This window comes from Miniopterus schreibersii (assembly GCF_964146895.1).
Source record: "Miniopterus schreibersii genome assembly, chromosome: 2".
In the NCBI taxonomy this organism is placed as follows: domain Eukaryota; kingdom Metazoa; phylum Chordata; class Mammalia; order Chiroptera; family Miniopteridae; genus Miniopterus; species Miniopterus schreibersii.
Genome location: NC_138102.1, coordinates 119,917,959 through 119,943,938, shown reverse-complemented (window position 1 = coordinate 119,943,938; position 25,980 = coordinate 119,917,959). Strand labels below are relative to the sequence as shown.

Sequence of the window (25,980 nt, the reverse complement as noted above, 5' to 3'; positions counted from 1 at the left end):
CCCCATCTATCCTGTTGGCCGGCCTCATTTCAGATCCATCTCTAAAACTCACAGAGTTCTCCGGTTCCCTGTGGACTCCAGTTACGGACTGTAAGTGGCCAAAGAGATACTATGCCTTCTGTGCTGAAGCAGAAGAGAAAAATGGTAAGGCCATAGCATGTTTCTGTTTATGACACTGGCCATATATTTCTACAAATCACCCAAAGCTAGAGCTAAGTCAAATTATGAGTAATGCAGCCATTTCTATTTATGAAACACTTAACTTGATATTTCTGGGAGAATTAGATGAAACTAAGCCCCGTTAGCATATGACCTGTGTTTTGCTTAAATTGTTCCTTCTCAGTGCCAGGCACATGGCACATTGATAATCGTTTATTGGCGGTCTGATTAAAGCCTTTAAGATTATATTCTTAAAATGTCGTCTGCCTGTAGAGATAGATTCAGTAATGGTGAGCTGTCAATCTCTTTGCCTTTGTCATCCATGGTAATCAAGGTCAACTGCGGGGCTCTTCTTCACAGACCCCTCAGTTCAGAGACAAGCTTTGGATGAAGTCTTTCCCAGAATGGCCTGTCTGTGGAATTCCCTACATGCTATGATTTGGTAGAAGTCCATTCTATTCACATACACCACACAGTGTGTAACGTATGCTATTCAGATTTTAATAGTGCAGCTCCTGTTTGGTTTGTATCAGCCTTCATGAAATTGGACTAATTCAGTTTAAGGTAATGGTTCTCAAACAGGCATGATTTTTTCCCCCTCAGAGGACAGTTGACAATGTCTGGAGACATTTCTGATGGTCACCACTGGTGTGGGGAGTGTTATTGGCCAGGTATACTGCTCAGCATCCTCCAATGCACAGAACAGCCTCCTCCAGAAAGAATTATCCAAGGCTGAGAAACTCTGGTTAAGGCAAAAACAAGGACTCAAAATTAGTCGAAAGCCTTTGCCTGCAAGGTAGAAAGAGATGTTTGCATTTTTTCCACCATCCAAAGACTAGACAGGGTTGGGGCTGTGGGAAGGAGGAAGAAGAGGCTGAGGGGCTTCACTGACTGTAAAAGGAGAAAAGTACCCAAAGTGGGAGAGGAAGAAGGAACTTGTATTGTCAGTACCTGGAGTAGGGTGGGAATACTCAGCACACGCTGTCCTTAGAGTGGAAAAGCAATGTGTCCATGGTCTGTGGGCAACTGGTCCCATTCCTTGTCCTGGACACTTGTAAGCCCTCTGGATTTAGGATATTAACACATAGTAGGGGGCTAGATAATGGCCCTGAAAGATATCAAGTCTTATTCCCTGAAACCTGTAAATGTTGCCTTATGTGGAAAAAGGATCTTTGCCAATGTGATTAAGTTAAGGATTTTGAGGAGATTATTCTGCATTATCTTGGTGGGCCCTAAATGCAATCGCAAGGGTCCTTACAAGAGGGAAGTAGAGGAAGATTTGACATAGGAGAGAAGGTGGTGATGTTCTCGTGGAAGCAGAGATTTGAGTGAGGCGACCACAAGTCAAGGACTGCAGGCAGCCACCAGCCACTAGAAGCAGCAAGAAAGGAATTCTCCTCCAGAGCCTCTTGAGGGAGCACAGTCCTGCTTACACCTTGGGTTTGGGTCATTCAAACTGATTTCTGACTTCTGGCCTTCAGAACCGAGAGAGAATACATTTTTATTTTTTAAGCCAGTAAGTTTGTGGTAATTTATTAACACACAGCCATAAGAAACTAATACACACATAGAGTGAAAGTCTCATTACTTCGACCAATGTAAAACTGAATTGAATCACTGGGGGAATTTTGTTTAGGGTGGGAAACAGGATGGCTATATCACCAGTTACATATACATTTATGTGCATAGATTTATTATTACCATCATCATTTTCTCACTCTCGACCAGGCAAAAAGTTCCAAGAGGCTTATAGCCTTTTCGGTTTTGTTCACCATCTATACTCAGGGCTTAGCTCAGCAGCTGTCACATAATAATTGTTCTACAAATAATTGTTGAATGAACAAAAAAGCATTGTGAGAACAGTGCAAAATGAGGAAAACACAAACAACAAATGGTAAGAAAATGATGGTAATAACTATGAAAAAGACTGTACCAGCAACTAAATTGAGTAGTCAAATATCCATTATCAGCATCTAAATGGGGATTTAGGACAGTCTGACCCCATGTGTGGGAATGCTCTCTAGCATCTGGAGATCTATACTTTAACACTGGCTAAATGTGAATGTGTTCTGGCAGTGGCATATTTTCAGGCAATTTTATCGAAACAATCTCAGTGTATTGCTCAAAGCTCAAGTTGGTCTAGCAATGTCTGAGAGCTAATATACCTGGTGCCCATTCCTGATGGCTGAACTCACAGGGCGAGAATGTAGCACTTCTGGCCGGTGAGCCACTGTTACTTGTTCTATTAGGATAGCACAGTATCTCCCTGTTCCACTTTTTAAATAAAAGAACTCTTATCAGGAGCCAACTCAGAATGAAGGAGACTCAATGCCACCTGCTCAGTGTCGCGGAATATACTAGATTCCACTGCCTTGCTTGTGCCATTCCGACGGTGAATAAAACCACCTAATTGTCCTTGTCTTGGCTTCTTCACAGTTGTGAATGGAGTGTCACATGATGCCATTCAGTGAACAAAAATGTTCAGCATTTAACTGAAATTCCAGTTTTCACTTCTATTTAATTATAACCCAAACAATCACCCACTCAGATGCCAAGAGAGGTAAAGAATCTGGAAATGAGTCCTAGGCAGAGAGAGAATGAGAGGAGAGTTGCTTTACTCGAGGCCCCAGCCTAGAGCTGAGGGGGGCTGCCCGCCCCAGGCCTCGGGGGCGCCCGAAGGCCGAGGCTGTGCCTGCCCCCTTCACGGCTGTGCTCCCCCAAAGTCAAGCGGGCCTGGGGAGCGAGCGTGGGCCGGGCCACACGCGGGGCCCCAGCGCACTGTGCGGTGATGAATAAGGAACGTGGAAAATTCCGACGCGCTCAAACCAAGCTCTTCCTGCCCCCTCCGCATTCTGAGCCGTCTGGATTCAAGTGATCTCTTTTTTTTTTAAGACATTGCTATATTTGAGACTAGTTCTCAACTTTCTAAAGGTCAAAGCCTCTTATGAGAATTTAAGAAAGACAACAGACTCTCTCCCCACCAAAAATGCTCTTAAGCAAACCCATAAAGGTGAAGAGATCTTGATCTTTTCTACACCGTACATGAAAATACTAATTTCCTAATGGCTAAGATACTCATTTACCTTTAATAAGGACCAGATAAATAAGGCCAGACTGCCTGGGTTAGAATTTCCAGCTTTGTCATTCAGGAGCTGAGCTGTGCGACCTTGCCCAAGGTCACACAGCTCCTGACCTCCCTCTTTCTCAGTTTCCTCATTTGTAAAATGAGAGGGCTAATAATGGCACCTACCAATCATTATGGGAAAATAACAAATTCATTATGTAAAGTGATTACAGTGGTGCCTGGAGTTAAAAAATGTGTATAGAGCTTCAACCATGTAAAGGGACTGTTCTAAGACTGAAGACAAGGCAATGAACAAAAAATTGCTGCTGTCAGTGGGACACGCATTTTAAAGTGGAGTTTAAATTTTCATGGAAATCTTACAGTATATTTCAGAGTAATTTAAAAAAAATTTTATTTGTGTTTTCTCTTTGTTAAGATAACAGATAAACAAGATATTAATACACATTTCCTCTCTGGCATGCTGTAGCTTCATAGCGCTCATATTTCAAGTTCATTCCACACCTGACAGTCTTTTTGCACAAATAATTTGGGCTGTGAGTACTCACCCTTAACTTGGCATAGATATTTATAAAATGGAAAAAGGCCAGAATCCAGGAAAACAATTTATTCTGTTCTGTCCCTAAGTTTTTACTCTTTCATCTGTTATGCTTAAAAATCAATTAGCACTGTGCACACACTGTATCGACAGCTTTATTTAGGATTAACTACAGAGCTGGGTGAATTTAACTGCAATCTTCCCACCAACGATGCTCTAAAACTATGCTTGGATTTCAGATGCTAATGAAGGCCTCTTTTCTCAATGACATATTTTTAAAGTTCTTGTGATTTTGTTTTATCTTTCTGTCCTCTGCTTCTAGCTTCCCAACTGCCCTCTCTCCCATTAGTACCAGTAGGATTTCGTCTTTCAGGTTTGATTCTTTTAGGCTTTTTCCCTTTAAAAAAACATCAGGAAATAATTATAGACATACAGTAAGTTGGAAATAAATATATAGAGAGGTACCAAGCACCCTTTACACAGCTTCTCCCAAGAACATTTTGTAAAACTATTGTTTAATATTAAAACCAGAAAATTGACCTTGGCACAATCCACAGAGTTTATAGATTTCAGTGGGATTAACTTTTTAAATAATAAATTATTACATTTGGTAAGCATCAGTTGTGATAATGTAAAGGTTGAAATTTACTTCGTGTATATAGTTGTGTGTGGGTCTGTGTGCACATTATGTGTATCCATTTGTGTGTGTGTGTGCGCGCGCGCACATGTGCGTGTGAGAGAGAGAGAGAGAGAGAGAGAGAAGGAACAGACGACCGTGGCCCTACCAGCTACGTGAAATAATTCTGAGAACAAATGGGAGAATCTCATGTGAATACTTTCCATAAACTATAAAATACTAAATAAATAAAAAGTATTATAGGTATTATATTGTGGTATATATATACTCTTTCTGTTCAGGAAAAAGTCTCAGCAGTGTGCACAGAGACCAGGTGGATCCTACTTACCTGTATGAGGAGGCGTGTGTGTGTGTGTGTGTGTCTATGGCAGTCTCATCAAAATCTCATTTGAAGATCCAGAGTGACAGAGTTAGAAGGACCTTGGGCCAATTGTTCCAGCTCTACACAGTATAGATTTTGAAATATCCTTGCAGGCCATCTTCTAATCTGATTAAAACCTCAAACCATGGACACATACTATTTCACGATTCAGTCTTTCCCTATTTATAGAGCTCTAAGTGTTTAAAAGCTCTTTGCTACAATAAACTGAAATCTGCCTTCCTTGTGACTTTTACCCACCGGTCTTGGCTCTGCCATCTGGTGCCTCACACAATGGAGGAAGGTTGAAGACAGCCATCATTCCCCTCACGTTTTCTTCTCTGTCCCAAACAGCTCAAGTCCTTCTTTAACATGTTCATTGTGTGCAAGACTGCCCATCTCTGAACTAGCTCAGTGTTCTTTATAAGGCAGAGCCAGGATCAGGCACCACAATGGGCTGTGAGCTGAAGGGCACGTTCAAGAGCTGGACTAATCGGTCTCCTTCCATATCTGTGCACATATTCGTACTCATGGAAGCTACCATCACATTAACATATTTTTGTTTTCATTTTTCCCAACTTGCCTCATATTCCTCTTGAAATCAACAGAAATCCTCCAGGCTTTTTTCCTGGTTTTGATGTTTAGGCATTCCTCTCAAATTCTGCACATAGGTAGCTAGTTTTCTGGGTGTAGGAGCAGGACTTCATGTTGCTTCTTATTAAATTGAGCCTATTGTGCAATCCTGTTGAGATTTTACATATCTGGGCTCTAGCACTAAATGTATTTACTGCCCCTGCTGGGTCTACCTCGGCTGTTGCCTTTATAAAGAGTCCTTCAGTCTTTTCTCAAAATTGTTGATGAAACACTTTGGGCATTAAAGATCATTAGCTATAAATTCTATCCATAGCTATAAATTCTATCTGTAGCATTTTGACTTCCTGTTAATGTTAAATTTTTACTGAGAATTCAGCTCTACGTTTTTACTGAGGGTTGGCTTGAGAAGCAGCCACACACAAAAGGCCTCTGTATTTTCTATACAATTGCATTAGGTGATTCAATGTCTCATTAGTAAAACTCCCATAGGAAATTTTCTTGGAGCTCAAGAAGAGAAAAGAAAAAATGTTCTCCCAAAGATAGCTGAGCTGGTATGAGTTTCCTTCTTCTAGACTTCTAAGCTGCTGTATCTTTTCAGGTGCTTAAAGGTCCATGGAATAATTTATTTACTTTCTCAGTAGGGCCTTAGGAATTCTTCCCTAAAGTACTAAAGTACTTAAGGTTTGTGTCAGCCCTACAAATCATGTGCTTCCAAAATTTGTTCTTAGTTTAGAATAGCATGTTCTGAAAATCTTCCATATTAATTTCCCAAAATAGTACTTTAAGTATACATAGTAATAATTTGATCACTTGCTAATATTTTCTTTTTTTGGTCCTTTCATTACAGAGTGGTATTTTTCATTAAATACTTCTGTCTGACTGGACTTAACTATACTAAAAAGACTTCTGGATTGGGTGTTAGAAGCTCAGGGTCTTTGCCTTGGATTAACCACTCTTTGTGTGACCACGGGAAACCCACTGGGTCATGCAGTGTCCCATTTACAGAAGGAAAACTACCTCTTGATGAACATCTGATAAATATTAGACACTGTTAAAATGCACATAACTTATTTTTAAATATTTTAAAATAAGTCATTTATAATTTATTGTTTGATTGTATGGATGTGCAATATTTTAAACATCAAATTTAGGAGCTTTTTAAATAAATCCAAAGTTGTCAGCAAGCATTATATCAGAAAGGCAACACTTTAGAGGTTGACCACTATAAAAGCATTTGTTATACTTATTTCAATGAACAAATAATGCTTTGCTTATTAGCAAAAATATGACAGAAGTGGATTCTCATTGGTGAAATCAGTGACTCATTAATAAGCATGCTAAATGAAACTTAATTAATATTCTCCTTAATGTATGTGGAACATTAAAGACTTTTGGAGACATTCCCCACCTTTACATGACCAGGGTACAAAAATCATAAAGAGGCCCGTGGTCCGTACCATAGGGTTAGTGGCATAAGTTTGATCACTGAACCTTCCTATTTCCAAGTCAGTTTAACAGAATTTCTGGTTGTCTGATGCTGAATATAGAAGCACCAAAATCCTGCTCTTGAAATGTTGTTTTATCTGCCTCAAGTAAACCTTCTTTCTAAGGCAATGATTGGAACATCTGAATGGACAGAGAACTATGATTTCACCAAACTTATGGAAAAGGTTGCATGAATCTATTAATGAGTTTTTGCTAATAAATGTTTGGTAAAATATGCTTGTAAGTGTAGCAGAAGTTGCTTTATAACTTACTTTAAACATAATTAGCACCATCATAGGAGGATTGTTAACTCTCTTCAACCTGCTTTAATAACCACCCTTACCTATCAAAGATGTGTGGACCAACTCTCAACAGACATTTTGCCTTATTTCAATCTCCATCAGCACCCTTCAAGCTACTACTCTTCTTATCCAGATTAGGAGATTCAAGTTTAGGGGATATTAATCCATAATCATGTGGGCATTGGGTGGTAGAGTCTTACTATGTGTCTGATTTTATTGCTCCAATACTTGCAACACCACCACTAAAAGACTCCCAACATGGCCATTGCAAGGAATGGATGAGTAGTTATTAAATGCTTACAGCTGTGTTCCCTGAAAATGTATGGGTGAAATAAAGGCTCTTTAGCTCACCTCGACAGATAGTTAAAAGTCAACTGCCTATTAAAGTGATTTCATATACATTTATTGTTGCTTTGTATAATTACTATTCTATTAATATATTTTTGGTTCCTTTTTGTACTTTTCATGTTTTAAAATGTATGCTTTCTTTTGATTTACCCAATATATTTAGAAAAATTGTAAATCCATACACTAAGTCACAGATTAATTACTTTGTGGCATAATTACATGATCAAGCTCTAGAGCAATCTACTAGAAAGTTCGACTCTGAAATTATCAGTTGAAACATGCTTTGAAAAAGTCATAGTTATCTAAAGGTCAATAAAGAGCTCATCTGGAAGCACTGTTACATAGAGAAAAGTAAATGAAATGGTAATTTTAGAATCGAAGTGCTGAAATGATATAAAATATTCATGGGTTGATGATTTTGAAGTACATCAGCTCAGCAGAGTTGAGTTTTGGGTTCTATAAAACTACTAGTCAGGCTAAAAGTAAAAAGAAATAAAATGCAAGATATAAATACAGAACAATTTCCTCCATAGTTACCAATAAAATATTACATTTTTAAATGAATTTTATTTTAGTCTAAGCAGAAATCATATGTCCACACAAAAACCCAAATCTAGTTTGTTTATTAAAATCTTAAGTTCTTAGTAAAAAGATCTTAGATTAATAGAAAGGTAATCATCTAAATGTTCCTATTTATACTTCTAAAATGTGTACTTTTAGGTTACTTATTTTTTGATGTATGCAATAGTTATGGGGAGGAAATTATTCATTTTAGAGTAAGCTATTTCTTTAGCAACTCACTATTACATGTGGAGGTAATGACATTCAATGAATACGAGGATATGAAAAAAAAGTATGTTTCTGCTTTTACTTTAAAATATCATATATTTCAGTTTACTTTAACTTCATGTGAAAATTTAAAAATATATATATTTTAAATACTAGATAATGTAATCAAACATTTTTGTTGGCGAGGCTGACATTTTTATTATATTACAGCTGCACGCTTGGCTTAAAGGACTATCTGTGCACTATTCTTTTCCATAGATATTATTACGTATATTAAAATTATTCTTCCTCTTTAATTACAATAGAAAATATAGGGTGAAGAGTTTTATCTATACTTTTAAAATGTACTTGCTTATAGTAACTTTGAATAAAGAGTGCCTGGACATTATTATGTTCTTCTCACCATTAACTCGCTTAAAGTATATATGGGAGAAATTCTACAATCTGGGATGATTTTCTAACCAGCTCATACATATCATATCTGAACAAGATGAAATGAGACATAAAAACTGTAAAATTACTGCTTTTGCTGATTTACTATCCACCAATGTTTCTAAACATTGGACACAAAATTATGATTGGTTCCAGGATTTCAATACTGACTTTAGTAACAGCGGGGGGTCGGGGGGGGGGGGAGAATGTGCTTAAGGTAAAAACAAAACCCTGGTGATCTGATGAACATACCACTCCGTTCACTGACAGCAGCTGGTCTCCTCTTTTGAGGCCTCCGTGCCTTTCGGCCACCCCTCCAGGAATGATGCGAGAGATATAAATGGGGGAATTCTGCTCCTTTCCTCCCATCACGTTAAAGCCAAGGCCTTCATCAGTCTTTGGCAGTTCGACTACCCGAGGGTGGGAGTGGCCTTCACTAGCAGCAAAAGCTGCAACTGTTGCCTGAAAGAAAAGATGGTCGTTTGGTAATAAAACAAGGGAATTCAGGCTGAGCATATGCTTTGCGGCGGGGAAAGCGTGCAAGTCCTCCTCTCTCATAGCACATCCTGTGAAGGAAGGACGACAGTGGGGGGGTGCTCTTCATTAGATGCCGGCTCTGACTCCCTTCCTTGGGCAAAGCTCAGCCTGGCTATTTCCAGCTTTCCAGGCCTTATCCTCTATGATGAGTTTCCTTTCTACAAAAAATTCTTTCCCAGTTACCTCAGGCAGATGGAATTCCTCCTGTGCTTGCACTGAACAAATAGGTTTGGTCCATATGCAACTACACATGGCACACGTACTAGAATTATTATGTATGTACGGTGACTATGGGCACCTGAAGGGTAGAGTCTGTGGCTTACACTTTTTGTATGACATGCAGTCTAACCTGGTGCTCGCACACAAATCTTCATAAATATTTATTCAATACACCAAGAAACACTTATATGTATATATGCTGGTAAATACATCTCTAATTTTGCTATCGCCAGACTACTGGCTTAGCAAATTTAGTTCTTTTTGTTTTTTTTGAGGATGCCTAAAAGAAAATAAAAGCTATAATAAAATAATAGATTCAAACAGATTGTTACTTCATATCAATATTCCATATTATTTAGAGAGATACTTTCTCTGGCACAGGACACCCCCCCCCAACATTTTACATTAATGTTTCAACTGCCGTAGCGATGCAGGCACAATAAGCAGTCTATAGTTTTATACCTAGACGTACAAAATATCATTTAGTATGGACGTATTTTAAAATTCAAATATTAATTTTAAAAAATAAGTTGAAGGAAACAACTTACCATTAGTTCCCACCCCTCATGGAAATAAATTAACAGCTTTCAAGTAGCTTCTATCAAGAAAAGTTTTGCTGCCTGCTTCTTATTTTCCACCTCCATTACCCTTTCTTAAGCACAGCTGATTAGATGCCTACTATAAAGTGATTTACTCAACACTATAAAAATATTGATTACCAACTACTGTACATTCTTTCCCACACACGGCATGATCGCATCAATTCAGCATTATGCTACTGTCTGCATTTAGTGAAAGATAGTGAATGACATGGAAATAATGGCTCGTGTTCAGCTACATGCACTTATTTGCTCATGCAAACCCTGTCGTCATGCATAGACTTTAATGGCTGACATGGATGCAATGCAGACAGCCCAGAAACAACCAGAAAATATTGTGCTATTGCAACATTATGCTGCTATCCTGCTGTTCTACATGAATAAGAAATGAGAATGGTAAAACACTACATAATTCACTTTCCCCTTAATTAAACCATGTAGGGATCATTTTTTCTTTGTGTGTTCCACTTCAGTACAAGCAAAGCGTGATGTAATGATAGCAATACCCTCTTCTTGCTTGGGTTAAAAAAACAACACAAACTTACAAATCTATAGGGTTCAGTTACAAGACGAAAACTAAGAAATCAGGAGGGAGACAAAACAGGAGGTGATGTAACACAAAAAGGTTTAAATGAAAAATTCTGATTATTTTCACCAGTTCTTATTTCTTATACATTATTAAAAACAGGAAAGCTTTTAAAAATCAAGTGTGTGCGTGTTATGATATCTCTGTATTTGTAAAATAAGAACTGCATTAGCGACTTTAGTTTAAAACTATTATTTCCTAATGGTCTATTTTCCAGACAATTTCCTGATCCTATCACTGTAACATTTCCATTAGTAGGGTCTCTGCCATATCTGGATTTAAGTTTTTAAAGAGCAAATGTGGTCGCTACCACAAAAGGTGACAGGCCTTCCTTTTAGGCCAGCGCCACATTCTTTCAGCCGCCCAGTGCTCAGCTGAAAGCATGGAAGAATCCTACGTCACTGGGCGTCGGGTGAGTTATCTTAATGATTAACTTGAGTCTAATCTTTAGACTTGTGACAATAAATCTTCATGCACTAAATAGGGAACAGGTTCTTTTGGATCAGAGGAATGTGTCAGAAAACCAAGTAGTATTTCATACAATGAATCAGTAGATTTGCTTGTGCCAAATGGACATTTAGTGAGTTTAATGAAATCATTCTCCTTTCTTAAGCTACAGAAGCAGCAGAAACGTTCAATTTTCCATTAGGATTTTTACCTGGGAAGTAGTACTGGTTCTAGACTCTGGGCTGCCACTGATGTCTAAATTCTCTTACAGTGTACACACGAGAATACCTGAAACACACACGCGCACAATCAATTACTAGATCACTGGGGTTAAGTATATTTTTAAAGTTACTCAAGCCTTACCTTTGCTGTGGCCCTGGCACGGAATTCGGGACAGCCATTAACAGTTATCGTTTCATGCATGTATTGATACACCTAAAATGTTCACATAAAAAAAAAATAATGTGTAAGAACATTAAGAACATTAATTCTTTCATTGCAGATAAGACAAGACATTTTCATCACAATACAAAAGTTCCCCACTGCAAAATGAAATGGGTCTGAATCAATTATCCTGATGACTTGGGTTAAAAAATCCTTTTTTTTTTTTGAAGGGGGAGGTTAGGGCAGAGAAGGCAACCACTTTTATTTATAAGTTTTCAATTTGACTAACCATGTTTATCAATTGTAGAAACTCATTTGTTTTTCTTATGTATATTATAAAAACGACTTTGTTGGTAAAAATTTTTACCATTATATATAGCTCTCTGTCAAATATATGATAAAAAATGATAAATGTAGTTACCTCTTGAACCTAGGAAACACTTTAAAAATAGTTTTCTAAATTAATAGTCCACAAAAACAGGGTAACTATATTTTCTTTGCATGTTTTTGGGTATGTAATTGTTCATGACACACTCGTAATTCATAGATAAAATATATTCAGGAACAAAAACAGTAAAATAAGAGATTCTTAAAACTAATAACACAGTAACATATCAACTATGGGTTCATGTTAACATTTAGACGAAAGAGTAAGAATGGGGGTAAAATCTGGACCCCGGAATGATGTAGAAAGCACAAAGTTTACGCTGACCAATGGGCCTAAGTTTGAGCCTTACATTAATATAATTAGAATTATTATTATTATTAATTATTTAATGTTTCCTACATTATTTGACCCAGATTTTGGGGGAAGTAATCTCCTAGGACTATAAGTTCATCGACACTTTTTACGAAGAATTGATAGAAAACTGTAGTTCTCAACTGGGAGCAAAATCCCGCCCCCCCACCAGAGACATATGGCAATGTCTGGGAACATTCTGTGTTGTCACAAGCAGGGAAAAAGATAGCGCTACCAGCATCTAGCACGCAGAGGCCCAGACGCTGCTAATAATCCTACAATGCTCAGGGTAGCCGCCCTCAACAAAGAATTATCAGCCAAAATGTTAATAGTGTTGAGACTGAGAAACCCTGAGCTAAGGAATCAGGCTATATCTTCCCTTCTTATTTGCGATAATTAGTAAGCCAGAAAAACACACTTGCATAGCACTCAGTAAAGGGTCTTGGAAATGTTCCATAAATAATTTTTAGAGTAAATTATCATGATTCTGGTGTGCATTTAATGAAGGCTTACTCTAAGCCAAGTATATTGCTAAGCATTTTATATCTATGAGCTCATTCAATTCTCACAACTTATGACTCAGGCACTGTACACCCAAGGAAACAGCCATGGAGATGGTAACACACCTTCTATGATCACACGGCTAGTTCGTGGCAGATTTAGTACAGAGATTCATACCTGACTCCAAAATCTGTCCTCTTTCAACCACATCAAGTTTTCTTCTATTAAGAAAGCATCAGAACACTATTTTTTTGAGAGCATGTGTAAAAACGAAACCTTGCAGATGCCACAAGTATTTATTTATATTTTGAATAAAGGTGTCTAGGTTTCACATGGTAGCTACCATTATAGAAATGGTGGCTATAAATGCACAATACAACAATTCTGAGAACTACAAATTCATCACTCCAAATGAAAGTAAAGTGGCATTTTATTTTATTATTATTTTTTAAATATATCTTTATTGATTTCGGAGAGAGAACAGGAGAGAGAGACAGAAACATCAATGATGAGAGTCATTGATCGAGCCCGCAACCCGGGCATGCGCCCTGACCGGGAATCGAACCCCGATCGCCTGGATCCTAGGTCGACGCTCAACCGCTGAGCCACGCCCGGCCGGGCTGAAGTGGCATTTTAATTCTCCTTTATGATTATAATATACTAAGCGAAATAGTTCCAATATTACTGCCAGTCTTTTTTTTTTTCAATGAAAAAGTAGATTCTGATTAGTTGATTTTCAAAGATGGGCTGAAGAGGACGTCTGGTTTTAGAGTCAAGCCAAAACCTAGAGATATTAATTCTATTTCTATTAGTTGTCTCACCTTATGAAAGTTTCCTAACCTTTCATTTCCTAAGGGATTAAATGAATCTTTGCCTATCTTATTTTTCAAGGATAATTGTGAAGGTATTTGTAAACAATTGAAGAAAACTGTTATGGGAAACTGAAGTATCTTACCAGATACCCTGAAAGATTTCTTAAAGAGAAAACTAAAAATGATTACATGAGCTTCCAACAAGGGACAATGGGTTCCCAAACTTCTGGCAATCTTCAGTGACGGCATTTCTAAGCACATTCCACTGGTCAAGGTGAGTTTAATTCTTAGTGAAAGTCAAACAACTGATAGAAACTCTTGTAGAGTTCTATTACATTTTGGTGTAATTTCCTAACCTTGAATAATGATCACAGATTCAATAGCATTTTGCATGTTTAGAACATATTTCAAGCCACTGAAAAGTTACAAATATAGATTAACTCCGTGAAGGCAATGGAATTGCAGTGAGTTGGTTCAGAAGGTTCACTTACTCATTTGTTTTGCTAATATTCTAGTCAAGATGTTAGGCACTTGGGCTAAAATATGAAAGAATACTTCTAAAACTTTGAATAAACATTAATGTTCGTTATAGAAGGGGTATTGTAAATTCTCAAAAATGAATTATTTAAATTTTATTTTCTTTATATTCAAAAGCAAATAGACTCCTTTTGCTGGATGGAAATTTTGTCACTGACAGATTAACAAACGCTAATAAAGTAAAAGCTTTGCTTTAACTTCAATTTATTTACCAAGTTTACAACAGAATTCCCAGTCTGATAGAATTTAAGACAAACAGTTAAAATTCTAGTGCAAGAGGATTTTTTATTTTGAGATTTCATTTATACATGTATATGCAGGTTATGTAGAATGTTACAATATAAACTTTACATTAAATCATTCTTGATTTTGAAAATGCCGATTGCTTCAAAAAGGGAGGTAAGGCATGACAAATCTATATCATGAGCTTGTTGTCCTGGATTCCTTTTCTAGGTGACTCTAAGGGACCTACTATCTATGCATCTTACTTTTCTGCTATGTAAAAACCTACCTTCAAGAAGCAGTCAAAGAAGATAAAGTATGTGGCCTCATAAGTGATAACCCATCACTCTTATTACAACAGCTACTATATTTCTATTATTACTTTTATATTCATGCCTAAGATGCAGTTGGAATGATGCCTTTAGAATTTAGCTGTTTGGCCAGCAAAGTGTGGAAGGAAACCCTTGAGTTTAAAACTAGATTTTGATTGTTATGTTTTCTGCTCTTACACAGTTTTATTACCTTTCCTATGTTGATGTTACTTTAAAATTGCTGTGCAAGGCAGAAGCTAGTAGACCCTCCTAACCCAACCTGCTCTGCTGAGCACTGCCTGGCCCTATGACCCAGGCGTGTCCAATGAGAATTCAATTGAAAGTGGCTGAGAAGCTTCTGGAAAAGTGTTGCTCTCTTGGTGCAAGTTCTGTTCTTTCTCCTTCCCTCCTTTTTGTCCTAAGTGTGGATGTAATGAATCCTGGCAAGTAGCTGCCTTTCTCTCAACTTGTAATAAGGAAAAACAGTCCTATTTGTTTAAGCCACAAAAGTTGAATTTTTTGCTACTTTCAGCCAAGAGAATTCCTAATTGTTATAATATTCAAGTAAATGTTATATAGAACCATGCTATCTTTAAAATCGATTATCTTCCAGTCCCATCAAATTCCAAAAGTTATATTGCAATTTGTTCATTAGGAATTGGTGCAAATTTGTTAACGTAAGGGCTTAGAAACAGAAGGAGGACAGACTCAAACTGTAGTTTTAAAAAAGGTGGGGGAGAGACTAACTCTGAAAAATACTGGTAAGAAAATGAAAAGACAAGCTGACTAAGAGAAAATATCTGCAAAACACATATCTGATAAAGGCCTCATATCCAGAACATATAAAGAACTCTCAAAAGTCAATAATAAGAAAACAACCCGACTAAAAATCGGATAAAGTGTGTGAATAGGTATGTCATTAAGGAAGATATATGAGTGGCAAATATGAAAAAGCACTCAACATAGTCACTAGGGAAAAATTAAAAGCATATTGTACATCTACACACTTATTAGAATGTCTAGATTTTAATTTTAAAAAATACTGACAATACCTAGTGAGGGTAAAAATGTTGAACAGCTGGAATCCTCATATATTGCTGGTTGGAATGGAAAATGGCCCAGCCACTTGAGAAAACAAGATAACTTAGTTTTCTACAAAGTTAAACCTACGCTTATTATAGGATTCACTTAACCTACTTCTAGCTACTTATCCAAGAGAAATACAAATGGATGTTCATAAAAAAATGAGATGTAAACACTTATAGCAGCTTTATTTATAATTGCCACACACTGGAAACAACTCAAATAGCTTTCAGCTGTGAATGAATAATCGAATGGAAGTGTATCAATCAATACAATGGAATAATAGTGCTAGGCAATAAAAAGAAACAAACTACTCATATCTGCAGCAGCGCGGACGAATCTCAAACACACATTGCTAAGCAAAAAAACACACACCGTACTCTATGATTTCATTTTCATGACACCCTGAAAAAGGCAAAAAATAGAGACAGAAAACAGGTCAAAGGTTGCCAGAAGTTGGGGGTGGGGATGAGTTGATTACCATGAATAGGGGAATTTTGGGGGGTGTTGGAACTGTTCCATATCTTAATAATGGTGATGGCTGCATGGCTGTGTGTGATTAATAGAACTGCTAGAACTATACACTGAAAAAGGGAAATACTACTCTATGTAAATTATACTTCAATAAACCTGATTTTTTAAAAAGCAGAAGATATTTTTTAAGAAATGGAAATATTCATAAACTTAATCATGATTTTGGAAACTAAAAATAAGGGCTTTGAAACACAAAGGCCTACATATATTTAAGAAAGTGCTTAATATAATAAAAAGATGACATTGACCTTCTATCCAAAATGTCTGTACATGTGCAAAGCAACAGATATACTTTAATGGGTGGTAATAGCTCTTTCACACATAGGATGCTCCAGAGATTTTGTGGTGCTTCATTATGAATAAGCTGGCTGCTAAAATGTCAACAGAATTACAATTAGGATTAAATAAATCCCTCTATATCAGCAACTGGTAAAAAGTAGTAAACCTTTCAGCAACACTGTGAAAAGTGAAAATGACATTAGACCAGGTAACCTCGAGAGAAAAAAGGTAGAGAGAAAAAAAAGATCAAAATTATTAGAGAAAACGAATAAAAAATAAAGTCCAAATGGGAAAACTGATATGGTCCAAATCCTACCACATTACAGTGTTCACTAAGGCTTGTTAAATGGATGGATTTTATTAAAAAGCAAGCAAGCCCTGGCAGGGTGTCTTGGTTGGAATGCTGTTCCAATGCATCGGCATTTCGGGTTTGATCCTGGTCAGGGCACATACAAGTGAATGCATGAAATGGGTGAAACAACAAATCGATGTCTGTCTGTCTGTCTCTCTCTCCTTTCCCCCGCCCCCTCAAGTCAGTGAATAATTTTTTAAAAAGTAAGCAAAAATGTACTTTAAAAAAAATCCTCGCTCTAAGATACATTTTTTAACTGATTTTAGAGAGAGAGGAAAGGGGGGGGGTGAGAGAGGAGAGAGAGAGACATTGATCGTTTGCTTTGTGCTCACCCCGATTGGGGATCAAACCCGAAACCCAGGTATGTGCCCTGACTGGGAATCGAACCACAACCTTTTGGAGCACGGGAGGACTCTCCAACCAACTGAACCACCCGGCTATGGCAAAAATGTACTTTGTGTTAATAGAGAAAACAATGTAAGTATTAAGACTGATATTTGTATCTATCTTGACATACAATTTTTAATGGATTTCTTGTTTTTCAGATTTGGAAACTTGGGAAAGAGTCAAAGAAAACTTATTTGATGGAGTATCTGACCTTAAAATATTTAAATATATTCATAACTAAAGTTAAGATTGAGCTCCCCAGTCATCCTTTTATAATTATAGTCAACCAGAGTGGTCAAATAATGTTCACAATATTATGCTACAATGTTTTTTTAAATCATAATGTAATAAAAGCATGGCAACTTTTCTGAAAGCAGATTTTACGGCAAGGAAGGTACCTAAAATGACTCTGCGGCTCTAAATATCATTGCATTTAGTGAAGATCAGTCATGCAAAAATGGAGTGCCCTGATGTGATGTGACTACTGCACTTGATATGACCAGAATAAAATAGAAATAGAGCTTAGGTCACTGAATATTGGCCTACTTATTTTAGGTTTTGTAAAAATAATTTCAGATCAATTAAAAATTGGTTCATCTATTAAGAGAGATATATTTCAAAAACACCTAATTTTTGCCTTGAGGTTTTCTTCCATTTTGGAAAAATAGCAGCCATAAGAAATTAAAATATTTAAAGCTATAACTATCCATGTATTTATCATATATATTTTTATATGCTTTTGTGACTGTGGAAAAATTCTGTTCAAAATTGCAGTGTTAGAATTCCTATAAACTAAGTAGTTTAGGATATGAAATTTAATGTCTCAAACCAACTATCATTTGTAAAAAAAAAATAAAATTTTAAATGGCACATACTGGTTACAAGTCATGTCTGCTACAGTAAGACCATCAAGGATTAAATCAATCCTGTGAAAATCAAAGAAGGTAAAATTTCCAGAGTAATATCTTTTTCTACATCTATTTATATGGCCGTCAACTTTGATAACAACATGCCACCCACTGGACAAGAAAAATACTGATGGGTATAAAGAAACAAAGGACAATACATCTCAACTAGGTTGAAATAATTTTTAAAAGATAATTCAGTCATTAAAGCAGACATCTAATGATATTACTGACAAAATCGTTCCTTCCAGAAGTGGGCCATGGACTTGAAGAGGAAGCATTCCTTCTTTGTTCAGGACAACTGTGCCACGCAAAGTACTCTTTATGTCCTCAGACTCGGAGGGGAAAGACAAAAGGACTAAGCACCCAAAAGACCTTCTTTTCCGCAGTTTGTTTCATTACTTCAATACTGTTATTTTCAACCATGCTCATGCAGAATAAATGCCTTTGACCAGAAAGAATTTCCTTTTAGCACCAAAGAAGAAACCTCAGTTAATACTTGTTGTTACAAGTACTGTCTTCAAGAAATAAATTCGGCCTTACTACAGTCTTCTATTTCAACTGTATACAGAAAGAATACATCTGACAATCAAGTCATCACAATAAAATGGCATTATTTATTTTTTGTTTTATTTTTTTAATTTATTCTTTTTACTTTAAATAATTTTTTTATTTTCAATTACAGTTCACATACAATATTAGTTTCAGGTGTATAACCCAGTGATTGGACATTTATATATCTTACTAAGTGATCACCCTGATAAAGCTAGTACCCATCTGGCACCATACATAGTTATTACAATATTATTTATCAGTTTTATTAGATTCCACATGTAAGTGAAATCATATGAAATCTATCTTCCTCGGTCTGACTTATTTCACTCAGCATAATTTCACTCTAGGTCCATCCATGTTGTTGCAGATGGCAAAATTTAAAATTTTATTTTTTTTTTTATGGCTGAGTCATATTTCATTGACTATATGGGTCACTTCTTTATCCATTCATCTATGAGTAGACATTTAGGTTGCTTCCATATCTTGGCTATTGTAAATAATGCTGCAATGAACACGTGGATGTATATGTGTTTTCAATTTAGTGTTTTGGGTTTCCTTGGATAAACACCCAGAAGTGGAATTGCTGGGTCCTTTTCTGTCTCTTGTTATAGCCTTTGTTTTAAAGTCTACTTTGCTTGTATAAGTACTGCTACTCCAGCTTTTTGTTCATTTGTTTGTTTCCATTCTCATGAAATATCTTTTTCCATCCCTTTACTTTCAGTCTGTGTGTGTCCTTCGATCTGAAGTGTCTCTTGTAGACAGCATATGTAAGGGCCTTGTTTTGTTACCCATTCAGAGCATGGCATTATTTATAACTAAAAACAAACAAACAAAAAACACCACTGAATTTGAAGACTGAAACAGATGTGACCTGCTGGAACTAGACATTTCTGGCTCTTCCTCTCACACGTTAGCCTCTGCACACGCGCTTTCCTATGGCACCAATACCCCCACGGTCAGCACCCAGGAGCTGTATTAGGCCACAGTTTACTAGTAATAGTGTCTCCAAAAGGTTAGCAGCCAGGATACACACCTTTCTTCTCTTTCTGCATCATGTCATGAGAGCTCAGGTGGGGGTTACCTGCTTTGGAGCAGGTGTAGCTGGTCCTCCCATTTTATATTCCACCTTCATAGGCCAAACTAACATCTCAGATTTAGACTGCAGGAAAAAGGGTGTGGGTTCACTTAGGCATCTGAGCCCAGACTTCGTTCTCTAATCTATACTGACCAGAGAAAGTTGAAGCAGACAGGATGTGGGTGCTTCCCATGCCAATATCAAAGTGGCCATTTGTTTCCTATTTGGCTATGGTCCTTTCACCAAGCTTTCTTGGTTGGTAACTTCCCGAGAAGGAAGAGGGAAGGGAGAGGGTTTGAGTACTCCTGGACCTCTGGCTATGATCCAACTTTGTTTTTATTTCTTTTTATTAGATTTATTGGGGTGACATTGGTTAATAAGACTACATATGTTTCAAGTGTACATTTCTAGGACACCTCATGCTGCCTTGTGTGCCACCACCCAAAGCCAGATCATCTTCCTCACCATGTATTCGATCCCCTTTACCCTCTACTAAGCCCCCCACTGTCTTTCCCTCTGATAACCACCACACTGCTGTCTGTGTCTCCAAGTTTTTATTTGTTTTTCTTGTTTGTTCATTGCTTGCTTTCAGTTTTATATCCCAAAGATTAGTGAAATCATATGGTTCTTAACTTTTTCTGTGTAACTTTATTTCGCTTAGCATGGTATTCTCAAGCCCATCCATGTTGCTGCAAATGGCAGTATTTCATCCTTTGTTATGGCTGACATATATGCAATACTTTCATTGCATATATGTACCACATCTTCTTTATCTAATCACCTAAATCCCAATGACATATTTGAAAGGAATAAAACAAAAAATTATCAGATTTGTATGGAACTGCAAAAGACACTAAATACCCAAAGCGATCCTGAGAAAAAAGAACAAAGCAAGAGGTATCACAGTCCTTGACTACAAATTATACTACAAAGTAACAATAATAAAAATAACAGCATGTTATGGGCAGAAAAACAGACACACAGACAACAGAACAGAATGGAGAGCCCAGGAAAAAACTAACATGTGTACCGGCAAATAATTTTCAATAAAAGAGCCAAAAACATACAGTGGAGAAAAGAAAGCCTCTTTGGTAAATGGTGCTGGGAACATTGGAAAGCCACATGCAAAAGAATGAAACCAGACTACAGTCTGTCCCCATATACAAAAATAAATTCAAAATGGATCAAAGACCTGAAACAATAACTTACACAAAAGAAAACATAGGTAGTAAACTTATGGACCCTGGTCATAGAGAACATTTATGAATTTGACCCCAAAGGCAAGGAAAGTAAAGGCAAAAATAAATGAATGGAATTATATCAAACTAAAAAGCTTTTGCACAGCAAAAGAAACTGAACAAAACAAAAAGGCAACCGACTGAATGGGAGAAGATATTTGCAAACTACAGCTCTGACAAAGGGTTAATATCCAAAATACATAAAGAACTCATACAACTCAACACCAAACAAACAAACAAGCCAATTTAAAAAAGTGGGCAGAGGACCTGAATAGACACTTCTCCCAAGAATAAATACAAATGGTCAATAGATATATGAAAAGATGTTCAGTTTCACTAGCTACTAGGGAAATGCAAATGAAAACTACAATGAGATACCGCCTCACACCTGTTAGAAGGGCTGTTATTGACAAGACAGGTAATAACAAGTGCTGGAGAGGGTGCGGGGAAAAAGGCACCTTCCCTCATTCACTGCTGCTGAGAATGTAAACTGGTACAACCTCTATGGAAAACAGTATGGAAGCTTCTCAAAAAATTAAGAATAGACTTTCCATATGACCCAGCAACCCCTCTTGTGGGTATCTACCAAAAAAAAATTGAAAACATTTATTTGCAAAGACATGTGCACCCCTATGTTCACTGCAGCATTATTCATGGTGGCCAAGACATGGAAACAACTGGTCCTTCCATACCGTCTCAGTAGCACTGCAACCTCAATCTACCTTGCACAGTCCACTCCTGTACTTCCAAGATCAACTACATGAATCAGACTTTCTGCTGCAATATGATAAATGCCACTTACTATTTTCTTTAAAGGATATTAAGTAGAGTACGGCAGTTGAAAAGTTGAATTGAAAAGGTCTGTAATTTTTTACTACTCTTGTGTCTTCAAATGAATTTATGTGAAAATGGTATTACTAGACTGAAGGAAAATATAGTCTCAAATTGCAAGTGATCTCCAATGGTTAGATTTAAATGAAGATGAAGAACATTTTGGACACAGTGATGCCTTTAAATATCTACCCACCTGCCCAGCCAAGTTACAGAGGAACTGGGACTCTTTCTGAAGTGCTGTTTATAGGTTAACTCTAATGAAAGGGGCACATTAAGAAAGTTCTTTATTATTGTACCTGCTAAATGATGTGAGTGATGACAGGAGCTTTTAAGGAAGGTCTTCAGGAATCACTTAATAAAGTGGATTTAATGCCCCTCCTGAATGACAGTAACTACACAGTTTTTTATTTTTATCTTTTTATTGTTGGCACTGCTAGAGATGTCCCCTACCTCCCACCTTTGCCCACCTCCACCATTAACTTGTTTTTGGTTATGTAGGCACTCAGTAGGGAAGTGCACTAGGACTATTGATATGTAACATAACACTGTCCTCAGAATTCCTATCAATTTTGAAATTTCCAGAAGTTATTTATATCACTTGTTTTAAATGAATTAAAATGGCTATGCTATGTACTTAATTTTCCAAAGGAAACAGAAAATATTTTGTTCAGTTTTATAGTTTTACAACTAGTTATTCTATTATATAAAAGCAAAATAATTCATTGTGAAGCTATAAAACTGAAGAATGGCTATAATTTTTAAAACTGCGCCATTAAGCATTAAGTTCTCTACTTATTTTAGTAATTGGTTTATATTACCTAGTGAGTTAACATATATAACTTTCATAAGGTAGTACAAACTAAATATTTTGTGAAAATCATTTAATAACTGCAAGGAAAAAGTGAGATCACAAATAACAGAGCATTTCCACAGGGTCCACGTGGCAGGTGGCCAACCCACCGGGGAGAAATCTCTTTCCTTATGGTTGCTTAAAAAAGAATTCCCTTAAGGCAGCTGTTCTAGTCCTGTCCTTGTTACACAGCCAGAGTCCCCTGTGACAGGAAATGCCTGAGCAAATTTTTGGAAAGATGTCATTTCCAATTAGTATAGCACCATTCAAAGGGACCAGATTACCTGTATTTGTTTATTTTGGGTAAAATTCAAACAAAGTTAGAGTACTAAATCTGACTTTATTTTACTGACTGGATTAAAAGATTGGAAGTTCTCTTGAAGGATCCCAGTGCGCTAGGATGTTGGCTCAGAGGGCTGAGATGACCAGTGTAGTTAAAAGTTTGCAAGAGTTGTAAAACCAGCTTCTACTTCTTAAAATAAGTCTTTATCTGGAAAATGAATTAATCATTTTGGGTCAATTAGATGTATAATGTCATTGTCATATTGGTCATATCAGCCAAATAATGGACACTAAAGAAAAACTTTAGTTCACTCATTAAGAACCAACCTGAATGCTCCACCGATTGAATTAAAATTATTATTGCTAATAATAAGGTTGCCAGAGGTAGCAGTAAAAACACAAGATGCGTAATTAAATTTGAATTTCAGACAATGATAAATTTTTAGTTTAAATATGTCCCACACAATATTTGGGACACCATGAATAGATTATGATTGAAGGGAGACTATTTCAGTTTGGTGGGAAAGCGAGGCTGGATACAATTCAGAGCAGAATAGTGAATTCAATTAAGGAGTAAACTGAACAGAATTTGGTGGTGGTAAGCTGAGGGTGAGAACAGATGGGAAGACTTTCAGTTTGGTCATGTGAGCAGAGATGGGAGATCATAAGTTTGACTTTAAGTGATGCTGTTTGGGTTGTCTTGTGATATCCAAGAGATGTTCAGTATTCAGCTAAATACATAGGTCTGAAGATCAGAAGAATATAGGCTGCAAGATACAATTTGTGAGTTATCTATTTAGTTGGCAAATGAAGCCTTTTTGTATATGTTGTCCTCTAGGAGAAATTTAGAGTGAGAGGAGAGGTTCTTGATGGGCTCCAACATCTATTTATGTAATTTATGGGAGGAGCCTTAGTCTTACATTTAACCTATAGAGCTAGGGCATATTTTTAAAATTTAAATAACTCACATATACTCCTCTTTAAATGAAATGTACTCAGGAGAAAGGGAATAGAGAGAAATAAAATTTTTAAGTAATTTGAGAGTAAAAGTAATTCATATACAATACAGAAAATTTGTATAATATAGAACTATACAAGCAAGAAATTTATAATTCCATACCAGCATGCAACCACTGTTCACATTTTGGGGGATTTATTCTTAGTCTGTTTTATGTATTGATTTTTTTTTAAAAATCACTATCAAGTCAGTCATTACATACTTTTTATAATCTGATTTTTCACTTAAATATTGGGAATATTTCCCCCAGGTATTAAATACTCTTCTACATTATTTTAATTGTGCCCTTATATTTAATCTCATAAATGTGCCATTAATGAATTTATGAAAAGTGACTGAGAAATGAGGGTGCTCACTGGGTGACTCAAATTTTTCACAACTCTGAACATATTAAAGAATGACCACAACATTTTTAGTAAGTGGGTGAATTCACAAATACAGAATCCATGAATAATGAGAAGTGATCATATAAGGATAATTCATTTAAGAGGCTACAGAATGAAGAATAGCAGAATGGGCTAGCCTTTCCTGACACTGTCCTGGCTCAAAATGATGAAAACACCAGACTATACTCTTTATGGAAAGGGGTTTCCCATTTCATCTTTTCTCATGTGTTCTGTTAAATTCAACTTATGTTCAAGGCATCAGGCTTGGCTCTGTATAATGAATCTCATAAAGTGTATGTTATGACTATAAAACAATCACTAAGTTCTAATTTGTGATCAAAGATGACCCTTGGCTTTTAAAATGTGCAGGTTTGATAAAAAGAAAGACGGAGAAAAGGAAGGGGATTTTAAAACTGCTGGCGTAAGGCAGACTTGTGTTAGCTTTCTAGTTCAAGTCCATTCATTCAAGGGCTAAACACACACTCAGAAATAATGACTTTGTTCTCCATTCTCTTAGGATTAAAAAGGTAACTGAAGTAGAACAAGTAAATAAGCATAATTAAACGTACTTTGTTTATCAAGGTAAGGCCTAAAAATGTTCTAAGGTTGGTCCTACAAAAGGGCAGTCAATGTATCCTCCGAAAGATACGGGACAGAACAAAATCGCCTCTCCATGAATGAACACAAACTTAACCAAACTGCTCCTAATGACAGAGCTCCTTTGGCTTGAATTATCCAGATTGCTCAGGTCCCTTCCCCTTCTATTTTGATGAGCTCTTTACTTATATGTCTTAACACTCAAGAAGGAGAGAACAGAGGCTCATAATAATGCCCAGAGGGGTCAGTAAGTTTTGAAAATGAGAATATTTTGATGTGCCCCATCCGATGTGGCATTTGACTTGTCCTCTTAACACAAACAAGTAAATTTAAAACACTACCATTTTGCAACCAAGTAGTGGGTACAAGGCACATCCCTCATCCCCACACCATTCTGTACCCCTCTGGTGGTGTGGGTCAGGCGAGGATATAAAGTACAGCATAGGGAATAGAGTCAATAATTTTGTGATAAATACGTATGGTGCCAAGTGGGTACTGAAAATATTGGGGGGAACACTTTGTAAAATACATGATTGTCTAACCAGTATGCTGTACACCTGAAACCAACACAAAATAGTATTGGAAGTAAAAAAAAAAAAAAAAGCAGCAGCAGCATAGGGTAAGTGCTAATATTTCTTCAAGACCCTGATTTCAATTCTTTTGGATAAATACCCAGAAGTTTCCTCAAATTTCGGAAACTCCATACTGTTTTCCATAGCAGCTGCCCCATTTTGCATTCCCACCAACAGTGTGCAATGGTTCCAACTTCTCCACATCCTCGCCAACACTTGTCATTTGTTTATACTAAATGAAATAAGCCAGTCACAGAAAGACAAACACTGCATGATTCCACTTACATGAGGTATCTAAGATAATCAAACTAATAGAATCAAAGAGTAGAATGCTGGTTGCTAGGAGCTGGGGGAACAGGGACCTGTGCATTTACCAAACAGTGGTTCTAGAGCTCTGCTGTACAAAACTGTACAC

At 36.8% G+C, this 25,980-nt stretch overlaps 1 protein-coding gene across 2 annotated transcripts in view; it reads right to left on the bottom strand.

Moving 5' to 3' along the window:
- The window catches only part of LIN7A (lin-7 homolog A, crumbs cell polarity complex component), a 119,571-nt gene that overhangs the window by 23,507 nt on the left and 70,084 nt on the right, over window positions 1-25,980 (bottom strand). The window contains exons 3-5 of one of the 2 annotated variants that reach the window (XM_081129822.1): window positions 11,476-11,547; window positions 11,324-11,400; window positions 8,977-9,186 (exon numbers count right to left, since the gene is read on the bottom strand). In XM_081129822.1, coding sequence (XP_080985948.1) covers window positions 8,977-9,093 — 117 coding nt within the window. In that variant the 5' untranslated portion in view covers window positions 9,094-9,186; window positions 11,324-11,400; window positions 11,476-11,547. The remainder of the gene's footprint in view (window positions 1-8,976; window positions 9,187-11,323; window positions 11,401-11,475; window positions 11,548-25,980) is intronic. The other variant, XM_081129821.1, reaches the window with a different exon arrangement.